General features: G+C 34.5%; 1 protein-coding gene across 1 annotated transcript in view; it reads left to right on the top strand.

The window, feature by feature from the left end:
• Positions 1-6,068: 6,068 nt before the first annotated feature.
• Positions 6,069-20,181, top strand: part of LOC145672532 (serpin B3-like) — a 156,764-nt gene continuing 142,651 nt past the window's right edge. The window contains exons 1-2 of the mRNA XM_081741692.1: positions 6,069-6,422; positions 19,695-19,745. Coding sequence (XP_081597818.1) covers positions 6,069-6,422; positions 19,695-19,745 — 405 coding nt within the window. The remainder of the gene's footprint in view (positions 6,423-19,694; positions 19,746-20,181) is intronic.

The following is a 20,181-nucleotide window of genomic DNA, read 5'->3' as shown; positions in this document are numbered from 1 at the left end:
TGCCGCGTTCACAAAAGTTCTCCACTGACTTCTATCCTTAGCCAACTGGATCCAGTTTCTACTTTGTATTCCAATCTCTGCGAGATCCATCTTAATATTGTTCTTCCATCTGCGCCTAGGTCTTCCTAATGGTCGTTTTCCGATTGGTCTTCCAGTCAAAACTTTGAAAGCGTTTCTAATTTTTCCCATTCCAGCTACATGACCTGCCCACCTAAGCCTCCTAGACTTGACGACCCTAACAACGTTGGGTAAACCGTATAAATTATGTAGTTCCTTGTTATGAAGTTTCCTCCATTCCCCATTCCCGTTCCTCTTGGGTCCGAATATTCGTCTAAGGATCTTGTTTTCAAATACTTTCAGTCTGTTCTTCCCTCACAGTAAGCGACCATGTTTCGCAACCATACAGAACAACAGGCATGATTATCGTTTTATATGTTTTAAGCTTCAAATTCCTCGACAGAATTCACGACGACAAGAGATTTTGAACTGAATAGTAACACGAATTCCCCGCTTTTAGCCGACATTTAATTTCTTCGTGAATATGATTTTCCTCTGTTAATATTGATCCTAAATATTTGAAAGTATCCACTTTATCGAAAGTATTATTTAATATTTACACGCATCTATAATTTACTGTATTACGGTCTCGACGCACTTCCATGTATTTAGTTTTCTCTTAATTTGCTTCTAAACCCATGTCGCTGCAAGCGTTTAATAAGATCTCTGCATTTCTTTCTATTGTTATCCTATCATCACCTATTAAATTTACATCATCAGCGTATGCCATAACCTGGTGAATACCGTACAACTCTAGGCCCTGGTTGCTATTTTTGATTTTTCTTATAGCGTATTCCAGAACAAAGTTAAATAATAATGGCGACAACGCATCTCCTTTTTTCAGACCATTTTCAACGTGAAAGCTCGTGGACAAAAGTTTTCCTACCCGGAATTTACTTTGGGATTTATTTAAACATATCTTAATTAATCTAATTTTAATCTTAATTAATCTTAATTAATTAATCGAATCTTTCTCGGTATTCCAAGTTCTGTAAGAACGTTGTATAATATTTCTCTCCTAACCCAGTCGTAAGCTTTTCTAAAATCAATAAATAATTGATGTACCGGGGTATTGTATTCCCAATTTTTTCGAGTATTTGGCGAATGGTAAATATTTGGTCGATAGTTGATCGATTTCGTCTAAATCCGCACTGATAATCTCCAATAATTTCATCTGCGTATGGGGTCAATCTTGCTAATAGAATATTTGAAAGGATTTTATAGGATGTTGACAGAAGAGAAATGCCTCGAAAATCATTACTGTCAGTTTTGTCGCCTTTCTTGTGAATTGGAACAATGATTGATTCTTCCCACTCTTGTGGCAATTCTTCCTTGTCCCAGATAAGGAGGATGAGTTTGTGTATCTTGTTCCTCAATTTTTCGCCTTCAGTTAAAATTAACTCAGCCGGAATTTCATCTACACCTGGAGATTTGTGTTTCTTTAATTTCTTTATAGCGGTTTCTACTTCTATTCGGTTGGGTTCTGGAGTACACGGTTTTGCTCCTTTTATCTCCTTTTCTTCACGCACACTAGTTTTTGGTTGTGTGTTAAGCAAATCGTCAAAGAAATCTTTCCATCTATTTAAGATGCTATCCGTATCAGTGAGAACTATATCGTCAGATTTCTTTAATATATAAGCACGAGGTTGAGAGCCTTTCTTAAATTCGCTGATCCCCTTATACATATCCTGGATGTTTGTATTTTTACTATTATCTTCAAGTTCCTTAAGTTTAGTTTTCAAAAAATCGCGTTTCTTTGTTCTAAAAGTTTTGGAAGCTTCCCGCCTGGTATCTGCGTAATTTTGTGTAGTTATTTCATACGGATTTTGTAGCCAGCGTAATTTTACCTGTTTTCTCTTCTCTGCTAGTTTATTGCATTCCTGGTCGAACCATGGTTTGTTCCTACGTATTTACGCGTGTATTGTTCCCTTTTGTTCACGCAACGGTTTGATAGTATTTGTAATGCCACGCTATTGATAGTGATCATTATGACCGGCGATAGGTGACCTTACTAAAGCCCTTGAGTCGCCACTAGAAACATTGTTCTAGAAAAATATACTTCAACGCATCCAGACTCGTGGAACGAGTTGACCTTACCCCAGAGAGTCGACGTAACTTCCAGATTTTCCAGACCTTTGCATATGAAGGTAATAGATTTAAAATTGTAGTTGATTTAAAGGATTATGACATGAAACCTGAACTCTCTATATGCAAACATACTTAACTACTGAAAACAAGCAACAAAGTAGTTTCAAATTTTATGGTTTATATTTTGTTTCCAAAATAGTAAGGTCCAATAATGATCAATTACAATAACTAAAACATTTCCTGAACTGACAAACGTATTTCAAACTATGTCATAATTTCATTATTTTCCATCATCGTCATTAATCTTCAACTATAGATGTTGGTCATGATCATAAATAATTGGTTAGACTTCTTTCTTCGATGACTTTTCAGATGTATTGACTTCAGTTAGTTAACTTTCATGAATTATAAATTAAAATAATTGTGTTTGTTATCTTGTAGCTTAATATATATATAAAACAATTATATGTGTTATTTAGATTCCTTAATTATTTTATCATTTCAATTATTTATACATTCATTTCTTCGTACGTAGCTTCATTATTTATTTATAAATTACTTATTATTTATTTATTATTTTCTTATCTTATTCTTCATATTTAATCGTTAACCTCACTTTTCATATTACTTATTTTTATTCATCACTACAGATTACAATTACACAATTAGACTTGCACTTCCTTTCATGAAAATTCATAAAATCCATATTTATAAAAAAATTCTCATCGCTTCAGAAGGTTTGGCGTTTATTCACCAATCAACAATTAACTTAATCGTCATTTCATGACTAAAATTATAAGTAACGTCAGACACAAACATCTATGTTTTTTCGAAATACTGATGTACAAAATTTAGACATTTTTATTACTAGTAAACACAATTAAATGTCCCACATTTGAGAATTATTAGTATTAGTTTACGTATACAGAAATTTAGATTTGGCTTCAAGATTTAACTTAATGCATTATGAAGAACATTTGGGAGAAAGCTGTGGCAGGATAATCCTGCCGGCATTAGCTAGTTATTCCTGTTTCATTATTACTCTCACTTATGCCACAAATAAATATTAATCTAATTTGTTATAATTATTTTATAACGTTTAAAACATATTCTAAATACTTATTCAGATTCGTATCCGTTTTGTGACTTCAGAAACATAATCAAAATCTAGGAAATTACCTTCTTACTTGTAGTAGATTTCACATATATTATAGTAATAATTACAATTTCATCTTCTTTTAATAAATATACATTGGCACCAAAATTATTTCACATTGCCAATCACTATTCTGTAACCTTCGGTGCAGGTTCAGATTACCTCAACTAATACAAAATATATTTAAACTAACAAATAACATTGAAACACAAATAATAAACATAACTATGCAGGTCAAATATGCATATAAGCACCATTAAACATCAGTGACCTGAAAAATTGTGATGTAAAAGCGAAAGCTGGAGCATCACATGCGTATCCGCGTGATCTTATACTTAAACCATCCTTAATCCTATATATGCCATTCTTAACTTAATAGATACCAAACTCCCATATTAAGTTGAGGGCTTTCCTAACTTTCTCCCATTTCCAGCCTTTAACAAATTCTCCCCCCATAACTCTCTTAATCGTATCAAGTATAGCACTTCTCTTTAGACTAGGGAACATGGCTTTAACATCTAAACTAAACAAAATACAATCATTATTAATTTTTAACATTACTGGTGTAGTTTATTACTTCTCTATAGTCTTTAACTGCCGAAGTCTCTTGTCTGTCTCTCAACCACTCTAACTCTGGTTTCAATTCACTTTCTAGCGGTTCCAAATAATTATTCCTACAGTCCATAACTGGCCTAAGCTTTACTTTCTTTCTGTGTATTTTTGGAAAACCCTTTTACACCGGCACTCTTCCATCTTCATTCATCCATTTCTTAAGCACCTTCCTTTTACATTCTTCTTTTAATTCTTCTATAATTTCTTCTTTCTTCTTGTCAACTTATTCATACTGTCCATCCACTAAATCCTTCACCTTGTCCTCATACCACGCTTTTTCATTACCACTGTCGTCCCTCCTTTCTCAGCTCTCTCTACCACTATGTTCTTCCTTTTCCTAATGCTATCATATCCTATTCTTTCTTCTTTTGTCAAATTCGAAGATCTTCTGCTAATGTCCTTCTTTGCCAAAACCATTGCCTTCCTTCTTAACCTATCTCTGTCCTCTTCTTCTTTAACCTCGTTCAAAGCTTTTTCTATAGAATAGACCATGTCATCGACCCTGCTTGTTCCGTCTTTCACTTTAAACTTACAAACCAATGAAAGAAAAGACTTCTCTTCTTCTGACACTTGCACTTCTCCTATCACCATGTTTTCCCATGAGTCAGTTCAGATAGTTTTCCATGCTTCTGATTGGCTGTTTGAGCGGGCCAATGAGAGGGCAGATAGGGTTTTGCATTGTGTATATATACTTGAGTAGTTTTTTTGTATCACTCAGTGTTCGTCTGATTAAGATCTTGACTAGAAGATCGAAACGTCACGTGTAAATGTGTTTTTATTAAATAAGTGGAGTCTTGTTCAGCAGTGAGATTTTTGGCAGCGATGTTTTAGTCAGGCGAGATATTGGCTTGGCAAAGATTTTGGTCCGCGAGGTTTTGACGTGGCGAGGTTTTGGTCCGGCGAGATTTTGTCCCGTGTGGTTTTGGGCGGAAAGGTTCTGCCTCGGTGAGGTTTCGCCCAGGCGAGATTTTTGGTCCGCGAGGTTTTGTACCCAAACCGTCGGTACATAGGTCTGATCAACTTTCTGGTTTAATTTGATACTCTTTCTCCTTTCACATTGTTGCCCCATCCTATTCCAAAATTTTTGCTCCTGCTCTCTTTCAATTTGAAGATTTTCCCCTTCGTTTGGAATAAAAATTGGTACGAAAATAAGAAATTTTAGATATATGTTTTCCTCGATAATTCCTGAACTGTATGAAAAAAATATGTTAGGATGTTGAAACTTTATTTGTTTGCTTCACAAAATTAGATTTCGGAATAGGTTGGCAAACATTCTCTCTGAGTAAGTAAAGTGACCGGAAAGAGAATATATTGAATTTCCACTCAAAATTGTGTGCTGTTTAAAATATTTTCAATATACCACGTCATCAGAGGATGCGTTTTTCCCGTACAATCTCTGTGTATACGCCTATGACTACTGTTATCTAAGAGCGATTGTTGCATCACTTCACAACGTAACCATGACAAATTTTGAGTAAAGATAATTTAAGTAATTTGTTGTAAATAATTGAGAGGAGACCAAGACGATGTTCGAAACTGGGGTTAGTTTCGTCTCGTATTATAAAGGTTCGATCTCTGTCTCGTCTCGAGTAAGTCTCAGTATATTGAGTCTCAGTCTCGTCTCTATTTACAAACGTCCGTCTCGATCTCGATCTCAGTATCATTCCTATCTGCAATGGTGATAAAGATTCTCTCTTGGGTCTGCTTTCACGATGTTCGTGAGAAGCTACTTTGAACATGATATTGACTCAAATTTCAAATTTCAATGCTGCGAAACCAGAACGAAGTTAGACAAACCAACGGCGTATGGTGCGTTTATTTGCCATTTCTGGTACAAATGCACTCCTTATGATTTGGGAGGATTCCTGTGCAGAGTGTACTAGTTCGATGGCGTAAGGAAAAGTCACTCACAATTGTGAGTTCTTCATGGTGCACTTTAACACGACTCTATTCAGCAACGCGCCACCTCCTCACTGCGTTGGCACTCCAGCTGTACGAGGCTAGGTTGATAAGTTCTCAGCCTACCAGGTTCAAACAAAGCTAGATATAAAAGTTATATAGACGTTTATGAGTCTTATAATTTGTGAAGCTACTATGCAAAATTTGGTTTGACTAAACCAATTTTAAATTTGTTTTATTCAGGTCCAAAGTGAGGATGTCAGCCCTCGTCCCAGAAATTAGTAAATTTGAACACAGCGCATTAATCAAGTACCTCTTCCTAAAGAGACTCTCGCCGATGGAGATCCACAACGACCCTGTCACGACATTGGGGGACAAGGCAGCATCGTGTGCCACTGTGAAGAAATGGGCAGCGAACTTCAAACGTGGGCAGTTTGGTCTGAACGATGATCCAAGGTGTGGCAGACCAATTTCAGTGGCCTCTCCCGAGATGATTGACGTCATTCACTGGATGATTCTCGGCAATCGCGGAATCCCGCTCAAACAGATAGAGGACACATTGGGCATTAGTCATGAACGGGTGTGGAAAGTTATCCATGAACACTTCAGTGTGAGGAAGGTCGCGGCAAAATGGATTCCGAAACTTCTAAACACAGATTAGAAGCGTGAATGGGTGGAGGCAAGAAAGGCAGTTCTGTCCTAATTTCAAGCGGATAACGGCATTTTTTTTTTGCAACGGCTGGTGACAGTGGACGAAACCTGGTTATATTTCTACAATCCCACGACGAAACAGCAATCAGCGGAATGGCGCCACAGCGGTTCTCCACCTCCTAAGAACGCTAGAACACAGCGCTCCTCTGCTAAAGTCCTTGCTATGGTCTTCTGGGGTTGTGAAGGAATTCTATTGCTGGATTATCTGAAATCGAGGGAAACCAGCAATGCAACTTATTATACATCTCTTCTGGGCAAACTGAAAGCAGCACTAAAGGAAAAGAGACGTGAACAACTGTCAAAAGTTGTAATCTTCCTCCAGGACAATGCGCCCTCACACAAGGTAGTCTGACATTGGAATAATTGGAGGACCTACGGTTTCAAATACAGGAACATCCACCTTATTCGCCTGATTTGGCTAAATCAGACTTTTATCTCTTTGCTAAATTGAACATGTTTTTAAAGGGAACGCATTTCAATGGCGCCGATGACGTCATTCCTCAAACAGATTCCTGGTTTGCAGAGCATTCATCTGACTTCTATTTATCTGGCCTGCAAGCACTGCAGCAGCCATGTGAAAAGTGAATTGTACTACAAGGCGAATATGTTGAATAAAAACACTAAGCTTCGCTTCATATCTACTTGTTTTCTTGGTGAGGCTGAGAAGTTATCAACCCACCCTCGTATATATAGTTAAAATTAAAAGGAAAATAATGGTCACATAAATAAAGAATTAAACACAAAGAGAAAACTTGAAATCAATTGTATATATAAAAAGTTTTAGATACATGGCTTGTAACTAAGATTTAATATTGGTATTTTGTGAAGAAAAATAATAGTTCGTTCCTCAAGACTTTACAGCAAATATGAAATATATAACGACTTAATGAGCAATTATTCCATAACTTAATGAGTAATTATATATATATAGCAATATAAATGTGGATGTTATTATTAATGTTTTATATCAAATAACAATTTCTTATTTTTGAAATTGTTTTTAGAATTGTGCGATTATTTTCAAACTTTATTACGTAAGTAGAAACTTACATCGTTGTGGGAAATTATAATTTGTAGGCTTACTAATAAAAGCTTATTGTTATATTGAAAACAATCTGAAGTCATTTGATTGTCACTTTATGCATTGTGTTTAATATACACTACATTAAATATTAGATTTTATCTTACGTTAGAAGTAAGAAAAATACATTTAAATAAAATTTTCTTACACAAAATGATGTGAAGAGTCAAAATTATGATTTGCCACACTGACCTTTGTATCCGAGGATAAGAAACCTCAGTCTTAAAAATCATTTCAACAGATTGTGCATAACATATTGAAATATTTATTACTATACTACTGCACCATAAACAGTTAGTTATTAAGATTAAAAATCAAAGAAATTACGCTAGCAGTATTGATAATATAAACATTTTACAACGTGACATTTCTGGGCAATGATTCCACGCAATGCCATGGACATTTAGGAAGCATTTTTTTTGGGGGGGGGGTTCATAATTAACCAGTTGAGAATGCTCCAAGAGCATTGCCAAAACGAACTTACAAAGAATGAAGATAGGGCGGGAAGGATAACTGAGATTGTTCCTACACGTAAAAGTAAATCTTTTTATCTGCACCTTCTTCTCTTTCTCGCAAAATATCATCTATCCATGACTTACAGTTCCTGAGACATGGCTGCTTAAATCTTCCGAAATTCGAATTTTTGGGCCAATATCTGCGGAACGGTGGTCAGTTGGCCAGTTAGCCAGTTGGACAGTGGCCACCGGTTACTATTTGGTACCAAAATGTTCACCATCCTTTTAGGTATTGATTAACATCTTTCTATATAACACATGGTTTCCGAAATATGGGTTCTTAAATCTCCGGAAATCGACCATTGTTTTTGGCCAATATTTCGGGAACGGTAAGAGTGATGAGAAAAATTCCATCACTTTCTCAAATGGTCTTTGCTCTTCGAATGGAGGGCTCAAAATTGAAAAAATCGCAAATAACAAACAGACGGACAGACAGACAGACACACAGATGTAGAGAATTCAGTAACGAACTTTTTAAGTTCGTTCAAAACGAATCTTTAAAATTTCTAACAATACTTTCTATCAGATATGCTCTTACTACAGATTAATTTTTCACATACCATAAATTTTATATAATTTACCTTGTGATAAGTTTTGCTTTTAGTGATACTAGATTTTTACCTTCTGCCTATTCGTAAACCCAGTGGCAGTCTTTATCAACGTCCTTACTGTTAGTTTCATCCTATTATTTATAAGACATAATGTTTACAGCATCAAGCTCGCGTCTTTATTTTTATAACTTTAACGTCTCACGAAAGCAAAGGAAGACGGTAATAATGAAATGGATAATAAAGGTGGAATGAAGTAAGTGGGAGGGCACGGAAGAATATCGAGAAAACCCTCTCACACGGTGTTTGTCCACCACAAAGATTATTTGGCGTGGGCTGAAATTGTAATAGGGAGCCCGCACACGAGAGGTGAACGCTCTGTCATTGAACCACTGTGGCCTCACGCGTCTGTAATTAAATCTGTGGCCTTGGAAAAAGTATCAGCCGGAAAGTTTTTATCCGGATAATGAAGTAAAGCCCTTCTGAACCATTGACTGAGATCTTTTCTACACATATAAAACACTCATTTACTTGCTGATACACTGGAAATTAACTTATGTCATTTTGATACACAACATTGTGTCTAGACTAGGAGTGAGGAATCTGGGACCTTAAGATCTCAAAGTCAAAACGTGTGACCTTCTGGTCTTGTCTTGAAAAATGCTAAATTACATAAGAAGTCTGAAGTTATATATATCAAATAATATACTTTTATACAAGTCCATGTAAACTATTAATGTAACTAACTATAAAATATGTACGAAAATAAGTCTACCAAACTCCATATGCAGCCTACTAGGGCAATGGGTTGTCAGTACGGCCTTTAAAATAATAATGATTCTTCACTCCTTCTCTAGACCTACTTTCGCACATTAGAGTTAATTCAAGTTAGATCTCCCAGATTTTCAAACTGAAAAACCAGGATACTTTATGAAAATTTACAGTAAATTCATAGTTAGTTATGCACTTGTTTTTTGCTGAATTACCAGAAACTATTATATAATAGGTACTTACCATCAGTGAATTATAGAGGATAGATTATTTCTATTAGTTGAGTATTGATGACTAATAAAAGCGAGACATTTTAAACATCACACGAATTGTATCACACTAAAACTTACCGGGACAATGGAGTTTTGAACAACTTTGGGGGGACAGATGACGTAATTCAGGGTTGTCTCGGACGCGTGTGAGCCTTAAGCTAAATCAATGATTCAACTTAACAAAAAAAAAAAAAAAAATCAAAATTACTATTTCAACTGCTTTCCAATTTTATGCATAATTTTAAGTACGTACATGAAAGATTTTAAAGCTTCGCGTATTTTCCACAATGTCAGTTTTAAAAATATCATTGCTTATTATATAGAAGTGGAGTATATTTTTATGATGTTCTTGTTATTCATGTTCAAAACCTAGGGAATGAGCAGATAACAGTGAAAATCATGAACAATTGGTACAGAAATGTTTCTGCTTTCTTCAGAAGCATAGAACAGATAAATGTAACTAAACATAAGCTTGTAATGACATATGAACACTGAAAATCTGACTAAATACACTTACGCCATGTGAATCACCATCTGTCGGTTGTCAGAATTCTGGGTTTTTGTTGGCAGAAATACGATGTGTGGTTACCGCGAACAGTTTTGCAGGCTGCACAGTATCCACCCGTGCTACGAATGAGACAATCAGCAGCTACTATGGTAAAACATCACATAATGCATAAGCATATGCACAGTTCAGTAATTGACTGTGTTGAAGATGTTTGCAATCCGTTATCTGAGGGCATTCCATCCATGCTCAGTTAGATTGAGGTCCGGTGACCGCGCTGGCCACTCGAAATGCACGATATCTTCATGCTTCAGGAAATCCTTCACCAACTGTGCCCTATGTAAATATGCATTACCATCCATAAAACGAAATTAAGGGTGGTATCCACCCACGGAACAATTGGATATACTGTTCAAGGTTGTTCTTGTAGATCTCAGCCGTTTTCGTTTATTGGCGGAACACATGAAGTAGTCTACAGACCCCTAATATGTTGCCGCACACCATAACAGCAACGCCTCAATATTTGTGCCATTCAACAGTATTTTGGTTGTGGTAACACATTCCTGGTCCTGGTCCGTGTATCCCTCAAACAAAGAGACGATGAGAGTTACTCTCCAAACTGACAAACTCCATTACTCAACTGTTCTGGGGTCCACTTACTGTGAGCTATACGTCACTATAGGGGTGCGTAGCGTTGTTGTAAGCGAAATGGAGCTGGTAGAAGTGCGTGGATATAAAGTGTATTCGTGTAACAGTCGGCGTATAGTTTGACGTGAGACGTGGGGTCCCAGAAGGACTGAAAGACCTCGAGCTAGTGTACCTGCTGTGCTCATTGGCCTTCGTCGGGCATTTAAGTCCAGATAACGATTCTCATGTGCAGTGCTGTAGTCCCAAAATTTTCAGAGGGTATACGGTGTTTCATGATCATGATTGTCATAAAAGACATAGAAGGCATTTTCAATAAACAATGGAAATCGTATGTATTAATTAATTTAATTACAATATAAAGAATACATTACTGTTTTATGATCGAAAGCATTTCATCCTATTTTCTTGATGACAATCCTTACTTAATCACGCTATTAATAACATAAGTGGGTTTAGGTATGGAGAAGGAATCAACTCACTTCAAGAAACAGTAGGAAAAATAGCTCCGGGTTTTTTCATGACATATATTTGAACACCGGCTAAGAATATAAGAGAAAAAGGCGATATAGTCACTTTATCATTGGAGTTATGGCCCGATTAAATCAATAAATATAAACGAAACAAAAATAGAAAGTACTATACGCTTTGAAGCAGAAGGTACACAGACTAAGATTAAGCAGAGGGTATACGGGGTGTACCTCCGTGTACCCGCGACTACAGCTCTGCTCCTGTGGCGTTGCTTCATGTCGACGGCCTCCATAATGTTTTCACCAGTCAGAAGCCGATTCCATATTTGCGACACAACAGTGGAGAAACATAAAAATCTCTAACCACGCCCTGTTTATTTTGCGGCATTTTCAATCTACTTGTGATCTGATCTCGTATTATATCACTTACAAGTATTCCTTGGTTCATTGTATGTTCTTGGACACCTTCACTATCATCTATCGATCTCACACACTCCAAAAACCACAATTCACATAATACGTACTTCTCTCGCTACGAACGTTCTTCGTGTTAGTGTAGACATAGAAGGCATCAGTGTCGCTGAATAGGCTGGTCCCTACGTTACTTCAATCAGACTTCCAACACGACGTTTGGTAGAAAGCGCGCCCAGACGATAGTCAGTCGGGAGACTTTGAATTTAGCACAATGAAGCCATCATAAAGTTTGTGGTCCCATTGGAAGAAGAAAAAGCTAAACGTTGCCATACGTAGTGCCTTTCTTTTCCTCTCACCCTCTTTTTCTCTTCCATCCATGTTTCTAACAGTATGTGTACGGGGAAGTGTATGTAGGGCGGGAAGGTTGTGTCAAAGAAAAAGCATCATTGACAAAGGTTTGGCAACAGTTTGTGTTCAGTTTATTGCCTGTCAGTTACTTTCCAAGGGAGAGGAAAACCAAACAGGACAGTATGAAAAGAAACTGCACACGGGGACGGCATCGCTTTGCGAGCAAGTGGCTGTCTTTAGACTGAGGCTACTATACATGTCAAAATTATTATTCTCTTAAGTTTTGGGCATGAGGCATTTCAATTAAGTTTTTATTCTAATACATGGTTAAATTGCAGTATAGTTGCATAACCCTCACTTTGCTATCCTATTTATAGTCAAGGTTGGAAAAATTACAGTTTTTTTGAAAAAGCACAAAACATGTGTTTAAAACATGAAAAAGATGTTCAAAATCTTTTAAACATGTTTTAAAACACAAACGAAAAAAAACAAGTTTTAAACATTTTGAACAGTTTAAAACATATTCCAAAATTGTGTAATAACTTATTTGTTAAGACTTTTTACTCTTTACTTGCAATCAGTATTACAGATTCATCATGTATATACTGATTAGAGCAACATTAATAACAGAAATAAAATCGTTTGACTAAAAATGGCTTTTATATAGTTTTTTTAATGAATTTTTATTGGCCACTTGTTGTTCAAGATGATTTTCGAAAAAAGATTAAATATTTTCGTAGTACACTGGTGATAATGCACCTTAATATATCAAATTTCGTTTTTGTAGCATCAGCAGTTTTGGAAATGACTTTTGACTGTCACTAATAACACACCTTTTTCTTTCTTTTTATCTAATTTAATTTGTGTAACACCAGTGGTTTGCAAAATGACTTCGAATGACCATTGGATTTAATATGACATTTTTTTATGGTATTGGGCTTAAATAATTGTATTGTTGTTGGAATTGTACACACATGTACATAATTTTTACTCAACTGATCACCTGAAGGTGAGTGAAATTTTAGTTGCAAAAATTTGATTCCGGAATACTGATGCTAATAAACTTATTTTAAAATAAATTTTCTTCAAAGTGATGTTTCAAGCACATTTCATGTGCTAACTTTAGAATATTTTTAGCAAGCCTGTGTATTGGTAGTTGTTTAACTCAATAATTGTATTGAAGAAAACAATATTTGGGACATTCAGAGCACAATGGATCCAAGTACATTGTCAATAATGTTCAGTTTTGCTCAGCAAATGAATGCTATTTCAAAACAATATCTTCGCAGTCAAGAGTACGAAATAAATGAAACTAAAACCACGTGAAAGGGCGTGGACTACTTTATTATGACAACCGCTAGACAGGGGCGTCAGTGGGGGCAGGAGGGCAGCCGCGCCCACTCTCACTCTGAATTTCAGATTTTGGGGACAGTAAGGCAGAATTAGAAATGTCCAACAGAACAAGTTTGAAGCTCTTACACCGAATAAATACGGAGGAAAATATAGATGATTAAAACTGAAAAGTTGCTTAGGCACAATTTCCAGAATTTTAAGCAGGCCCGAAACTCGAAAGTAGAGCCACCTTTGGAATCCTTGGGTCAAAAAGAAAAAATATACAAAAGAGCAATATAAGCCTACAGCTCCTTGCGGCCAATGGAAATGGATTTTAACTAGTAGGGGAGATATGTATGTTCTACCCCACTTTGCCCCTCCACCCCCTAACTGTCAAAAAAATTATGAAGCCACCCCTGACCATTGTACTTTAACACAGAAGGATACCCCCAAGTGAGATTGAATATGCTTTTATGACATTTAAAATCATAAAAACTTACATCTAAAACTTATAACTAAAACTATACTACATATAATTACATCTACTCCTCTTCTATCTTATAATGCCCCCAAGCTAATGTATTTATACCATCTCGCGCTATATATCTTTTATCGTCCGAGGAATCTAGTGCCAGCTTATGAACGGTTATACTATATATATCGTGCTTATAACTTCTAATGAGGTTTATATCCTTATACGTTTTAACATTTTTAAATAAGCTATCTTTATAATCATCAAATTGCAACTCCTTGGCAACTACGCATTTAGTTACTCCTTTAGCTTTTTCCTTTCTTTATTTTCTACTCTATAAGCATACATCTTTGATCTCAATCCAATAAACTCTGTCATTATCTTACCTTTATTCTCATCTTTCATCTTACCTATTACTTTTTTGTTTATTAGTGGTAGTCCATATATGTTATTTTCCTTGTATTCACTCGTGTCAAACTGGTCAATTATTTCTGCTATATCTTTGTAAAAGTCTTCAGTCTCCATCTCATATATAAAGCTATCGGTGTCCATATAACATAAATCTATATTGTTTCCATATTTCGGCTTCATCGTGTTATAGTGAAAATCATACATTAATAGCTTCGATAGTTCTAACACACTCATACCAACATATATTGGCTTATTAAACGTTAATCGCTCTTTTTTCATATGTATAGCACATAAGTTCTCACTAAATATTGTTCTGTAATCAAAGTTAGGTTTAGCAATTAATGCTTCTACCCTCTTAGGATCACATTCTAATTGTATGGGCTGTCTTTTTCGAATATTTTCCATTGTTTTCCCGAATACTGAGTTATTCATGAGCTTATAAAAATCTTTTTCGAACTCATTTTTAGCTTGTGTTCTCATCTCTGTATTTAAATCAATGTATTTCTTTAGCCAATTTGATTGTTTAAACTCTAATACCCTATGCACTTTCTTCAATCTCATTCCAAGTGACATAAAGTTTTAAGTTTCTATAGTGAATTACATATCTTTCCTTATTGTAAAGCGTTGTTAATAATTTCGATTGTTTTGAGCCGGGTGGACACATGTTCTCTGGAGCTAATGGTAAATCAGAATGCTTGTTATGTAAATGCTTTGGATATTCTAAATCTACTTCTAATATGTAGCCAGTTTCTGAGTCATCTGGAATGTTCTTTATATCTATGTAAGGTTTAACCCACTTAAAGTCTTTATAAGGCATGTATTGACTCATAGCCCACCCATATAAGTTGTTTGCGTCTAGATATGCTAGGTATGTTGAACACTCATCCTTATTATAATCTTGCATATATTTGTTGTTAGCTTTTACATATCTTTTACTACACTGTGAGATTCCTCCTCTTATCCCCTTTTCTAACATTAGTATTTTATCATAATCAGTTAACAATTCCAAATTAATTTTAGTCATCTTTAACATTGCATCCCACGATAGACCTGGTGCTGTATAATACCAAGCAGGATCTAATCCATATGCCTTTAAACACACATCTCTAAAGTTTTCAAATATATCTGTTAATTGAAGGACATCTGTTTTGTTATAATGTTCAGTTAAGTCCTCCAATAACTCTAGATTGAATTCTTTACAAACTCGCACATGGAGCTTATGACGTTCAGGACTCATTTTTTCTCCTGTTAATCTGTTTGTAAATTTGTCTGGAGATAATGGAACAGGTTCTTTCAATTTTTCAAATGAATCAACATAATCAAATGGATAATCGCCTTTTGTAGTAACTAGATCAAGCTTATCAATTGGAAAAAACTTTAATGTTTCTCGAAATTGTTCTGGCTTTAAATTCTTTGTTAGCTCTGCTAAACTCTTTGACATAAATCTAAATGAATCAACAAATCTTAAATTTATTCCATCTTTTTCTGGTCCTGCTTTTACATATTTTTCATATGTTATGTACCTTTCCTCATTATTAGCGATCAGTTTAATTTTCTGTGTATCATAAGCTAACTCCTTAATAAACAAATGCGTATCATAGCCAGTTAAGTTGTGAAGAAATATAGGAACAAAGCTGGGATTTTTATAGTTTAAATTGCAATAACTGTGAGCTGCACCTCTAAACTTTCCAGTTAAATGATCATGATCTCTCACCTTAGCTTTGTTTTTAGTTATCTTATATAGACATTTTCTTAACTCATGCTTCCATTCTTCTACTTTTTCACTCATATCATCTTTATCCTTGTAGAACTGTATTTTCTTCTTCAGTATATTTATTTTTTTCTCAACTGCTGGTGGTAAGTCATTCAAGTTTTTCTCACATATATGACAAGTATCCGAACTGTTATAAACTTCTATTTCCTCCTCACTAAGCGGGGTCATATTAACTACTCTGTTATATATTTTCATAATTTCTATTGCTTCTTTTTGTAACATTTCAATAAATACTTTCGCAGCATCTGGGCCTATATAACTAACAGGGGCTTTGTAGTCCCCATTTGAATACTTGACTAGTAACAAAAACTCATTGGCTTATGCTTTTGATATTTTACTGTTTTACTACAATTATGCTCTATTTTTAACTTACATAAGATGCATTCAAAGTCAGCAATTATCGTAAATGGAACTCTTAATGATCGATTATAGTTTTGAAACTTTATTTGATTGTCGTAGTGTTTTGGAAGTTCTATTCTAACAGCCTCATGCTCTTTACAATACAGCTCATGGTTTTGCAACTGCTTCTCATTTCGAAAGTGTCTTGTTAAACATCTATCACAAAAGTATAACTTCTCAGTATGTTTTGTCACTTGACTTCTTATTAATTGTGATAAGTCTTTTATCCAACAAAAATGACTGTTCTTTTTATCTTTTACATATAATAAATTGATATGAGTTTCCTGCTTATTTTTTGTGATTTGAAGTGGATATACATTATAGTTCTTGTCATAGCCGTAAACATTGATGGAGATATTACTTCTTCTTTCAAATTTAACTATATCTTTTAACTGTACAGGAAACTCAATACCATTACAATATTTCTTTTGTAATTCCTTAACAAGTTGCTTATAATGAGAGGGTCTTTGAGGATTTTTTGAAACGGTTTTATCAATAGGTTTTAAATAACTTGCAATAGAATATAAGAAACATTTATTATCTTTATTTTGAGTATTTATTACTGCTTTCTTATCTTTAATCTGCTTTGGAAGTTCAATATAGGAAGAAGCTCTTAATGGTACATACTTATTTAATCTGATTTCTAGGTGTTTAATTTGATGTAACGTCCATCCTGATCCTCTATCTTCAAACTCTTCCATTTCTCTACGAAGCTTTTGTTTGGCATGATGTATATATTCACTTAAGTCAGTTGATTCCAATATTCTCTCGTTTGATGTTTTGAAATTGCGCTCCTGTATTTCTTTATCTTTAATATAGTCACAAATGAAAACAAGATTAACTTTAACTGGGTGAAATTTTAATTCTTCTTTGATTTTGTTAATAGCAACTCTTCCACTTGTATCTAAAAATTTTATTGGGTCTTTATATCCTCCTGTGTTTTCGACTTTAATGGTTTGTAAACGCTTCTTGAGTGCTGTTTCTTCTAATTCAACTTTGATGGGTATACGTGCTGGCTTCGGTTCTTCAATTACTTCTTGTTTAAATGGGAATATATCTCTAATCTGTCTCCTGCTTTGTTCATCGTCATATTGTTTAAGAAGGTCTATCAGTTCTGCTTTTCTTAATCGGGAATATCTTCTGATTCCCCTCTCTTTACATTGGCGTCTTAACTCTACTACAGTAAATTTATTATAATTATTCATCCTATTTATTATATAGAAAATCTTCGTTAGTACTCTTCACCGGGTTATTCCAGTTCATTTTCATTTGTCCTAGTACAACGCTTAACATTGTACACCCCTGCTATTGTCTACATATTACGCGTTGTATTAGAACACGGCTTTTATGGGATTAACCCATCAAAGTCACATATACACATTTAAAACTGAATCATTTTTGTAAGCTTACTCATCATCATCATCATCATAATCATCACTACCATATTTGTATTCATCATCACTACTCAAATCAGATGTTTTTTGTTGCATTACTAATAACTCTTTTTCCTTTAACAGTATTTGCTTCTCTAGTAGTGTTGCTAAGAGTTTAAGATCATGATGAATTAGTTCAAGTCTATCATGTAATAAATCAAAATCTTTCTCCATATTTGTTATATAGAAAACCAACAAAAATGAAATAAATTTAAAAATCTAAGAATAAAAACAAACATGACTAGTGCTAAGGAAATATTATCTTACAAACCTATATTTGATTGTGTATGTAAATATTTAGATATTGGTGGTTATAATGATAAAGACAAAATAAATTTTAGCGTGTCCATAGGTATGTTAGATCATTTGTTCAAGAAAGCCACTAAAGAAAACAACTCATTTCTTACACAAAACATTCTCTATGCGAACGTTATGAACTTGTCTGATGAAATATTAGATTCACAGACTGATGAACAATGGCTATCTATAGGCTATGATGATTATGAGGAGGAATATAACTATGATCACATTACAGAAGACTTCATACGCAAATATCTGCAGAAAGTTAATTTGAGTGAAATATGTTTATGGAAAAATTTATCGGAAGAGTTTATAAGAGAATTAGCTGATAAAGTTGATTGGGAGATTATTTCAGGAAGCCAAGACTTATCAGAAGACTTTATAAGAGAATTTGCAGATAGAGTTGATTGGAAAGAAGTATCGTATCACCAAAAGCTATCTGAAGAATTTATTAATGAGTTTATAGATAAAGTTGATTTTGATGCTATATCTTACAAAAACGAACTCTCTGAAGCCTTTATACGAGAACATGCAGATAGAGTTAATTGGTGGTACATATCTGGAACTCGTCAATTATCAGAAAACTTTATAAGAGATTACGCTGACAAAGTAGAATGGGAAATGATTTCAATGTCTCAAAATTTAACAGAAGAATTTATTGCAGAGTTCGAAGGTAGAGTTCATTGGACTAACATTTCAACTTATCAAGACCTATCTATAGACTTTATATATGCATATAAATATTTTGTGGATTGGAGGGCTATAATAAGAAAATATCATAATAATCCCAATTTAGGTGATATGTTGAATGTAGCTTCGCTGTTGCAGCAGAGGGTTAATGCATAAACTAATTATCTTTTATGGTTATTATACCATAAAAGTTGTATGTTTGAAAGGGGTCCAGTGTTGGTGGACCCCAGTTGTAACCAAATCTTCTTCTTATAAGAACGTCCGAAACTCATTACCTTTTACCTTTTTTACGCCTATTCATCTTTTAATTCCAATCCTTTTAATTTTTCGATTACTTCATCATCTTGAATTTCTTCTATAACTTCTTTGATCGTGTTGAGTTCGCACTTGAAAAATTCACCTTTATATTTAAAATCATCTAATTGTTTATGCACAAGTGACTCTAACTTTTTAGCATCATTTGTCTTATACGTTTCTTCATAATAAAATAGCTCGAAGTCAAGTCTCAACTCATTAAACTGACCTAGGCGTTGTTCAAGGTTTTTTGTATAACCCACTTTATATATATTCTTCTCTTGGTGCTGTTTGGTAGTTGCTATATAAACAAAACCTGACTTATCATTATCTTTTTTCAATTGAGACCATCTTTTTATTTCTTGGAACAAGTCTGGATGAACATATGTACCCGTGATTATCCTTTGTCTTCCTCCTAAAATCATGTAATATATTTTTTTAGACTGATACTTTTCTTCTAATTTTTTTATTAGTTCTTTTGATTCTTTATTTTTCAGCCAGTGATCAAACCTTCTACCATTGATCTGGCACAGTTTAGTAGCGTTAAAGTATCCTGTACTCTTATCTATAATCAACTTGAAATCACCAAACAGACCATACCAGTAATCATCTTTAATCTGCTCGTAACAAATATCATTTAAGCTAGGAGAATTATCCATAGTACCCATATTTATTATATAGAAAATCTTTATTTTTTAACTTCATTTTCGTTACCAGCTAGTTTTTACTGTGTAAGATGAGTTTCTGAAGTTCCTAGCTTCTGAAACAAGCTTGTCTTCTGATGTTTTGTTTTGTGTCATGATGGTGTATTTTGCAACCGGAAAATCTTCCGTTCGGGGTTTGTTTGTTCTAATACAACGCTTCGTACTTTGATGGGTTAACCCATAAAAGCAATGGTATATTTAGTTTCTCGTACTTAAATGTCTCTTAACTGAATAAACCTGTCAACAAGATCTATATCACTTAAATCTGTGTTCATATGCG

Source organism: Thermobia domestica, chromosome 16 (genome assembly GCF_964235325.1).
Source record: "Thermobia domestica chromosome 16, izTheDome1.hap1.1, whole genome shotgun sequence".
Lineage (NCBI taxonomy): Eukaryota > Metazoa > Arthropoda > Insecta > Zygentoma > Lepismatidae > Thermobia > Thermobia domestica.
Note: the sequence above shows the minus strand (reverse complement) of the source record. Positions and strands in the feature narration are given on the sequence as shown.